The following is a 757-nucleotide window of genomic DNA, read 5'->3' on the forward strand; positions in this document are numbered from 1 at the left end:
GTCTCTCCAGGCCCGGCCCCGGGACCGTGGCTGCGGGCGGAGCCGCCTTGCGCTCCTTTTCCTTCAGGAGACCTACAGGCCAGGGAAACGGGCGGGGTGGAGGTGAGGTTGGAGAGGGAGGTGCAGACGCACAGCGGCGATCCAGAGAGGAGACGAGGGAGGACAAGGACCCCGAGAGAGGAGGGGACACAGATACAGAGGATGAGAGAGACGGAGAGATGAGGACAGAAGCCCGGAGAAAGAGCGGAAGTTGAGAGAGGAGCAGGGACAGGGTAGGTGGAGGGTTGGGCAGGTGAGAGAACAAAATGACAGCGCTGTGATTGCTGTGATTGCCGCGATCCCCCCCGCCCCGCCCCAGTTCCCTACGCCGGGAAAGCAGCAGGAAGGGGTTCGGCTCCTCGGGCACATTCCTCATCCCCGGGTGCCATGTGACCCCGCGAGGCCCCGCCCCAGCCCGTGTCGCCACCCTGTGCGCCTCCGACACACCCCCTCCCTTCTCCCCCGACCCAGGGGTCCGGGCTCCCAATCCACAAGGGGGAAGGGGCTGGGCCTCTGGGGCTCCTGTGTGCTCGGACTGCGAGGCTGCACTGTGTACCCTGGACGCTGAGGGGTCGAGGGGCCGGACTGGGCATCTGAAGACAGGCTGGAGAGGGCGGACCCCAGCACGCGAGCAGTGTCTGCCCACCCCACCCGCGGCACCTAGGTTCCTCAGGAGTAGGGCTGAACTCACAGCTGGCCGGCTCTCTGGGCTTGCTGG

The 757-nt window shown here is 66.8% G+C and overlaps 1 protein-coding gene across 1 annotated transcript in view; it reads right to left on the bottom strand.

Moving 5' to 3' along the window:
• The window catches only part of Dbp (D-box binding PAR bZIP transcription factor), a 5,929-nt gene that overhangs the window by 4,102 nt on the left and 1,070 nt on the right, over positions 1–757 (bottom strand). Inside the window, exons 3-4 of the mRNA XM_033766013.1 lie at positions 731–753; positions 2–72 (exon numbers count right to left, since the gene is read on the bottom strand). Coding sequence (XP_033621904.1) covers positions 2–72; positions 731–753 — 94 coding nt within the window. The remainder of the gene's footprint in view (position 1; positions 73–730; positions 754–757) is intronic.

Source organism: Fukomys damarensis, unplaced genomic scaffold, assembly GCF_012274545.1.
Source record: "Fukomys damarensis isolate Sample0158 unplaced genomic scaffold, DMR_v1.0_HiC HiC_scaffold_19, whole genome shotgun sequence".
Classification (NCBI taxonomy): domain Eukaryota; kingdom Metazoa; phylum Chordata; class Mammalia; order Rodentia; family Bathyergidae; genus Fukomys; species Fukomys damarensis.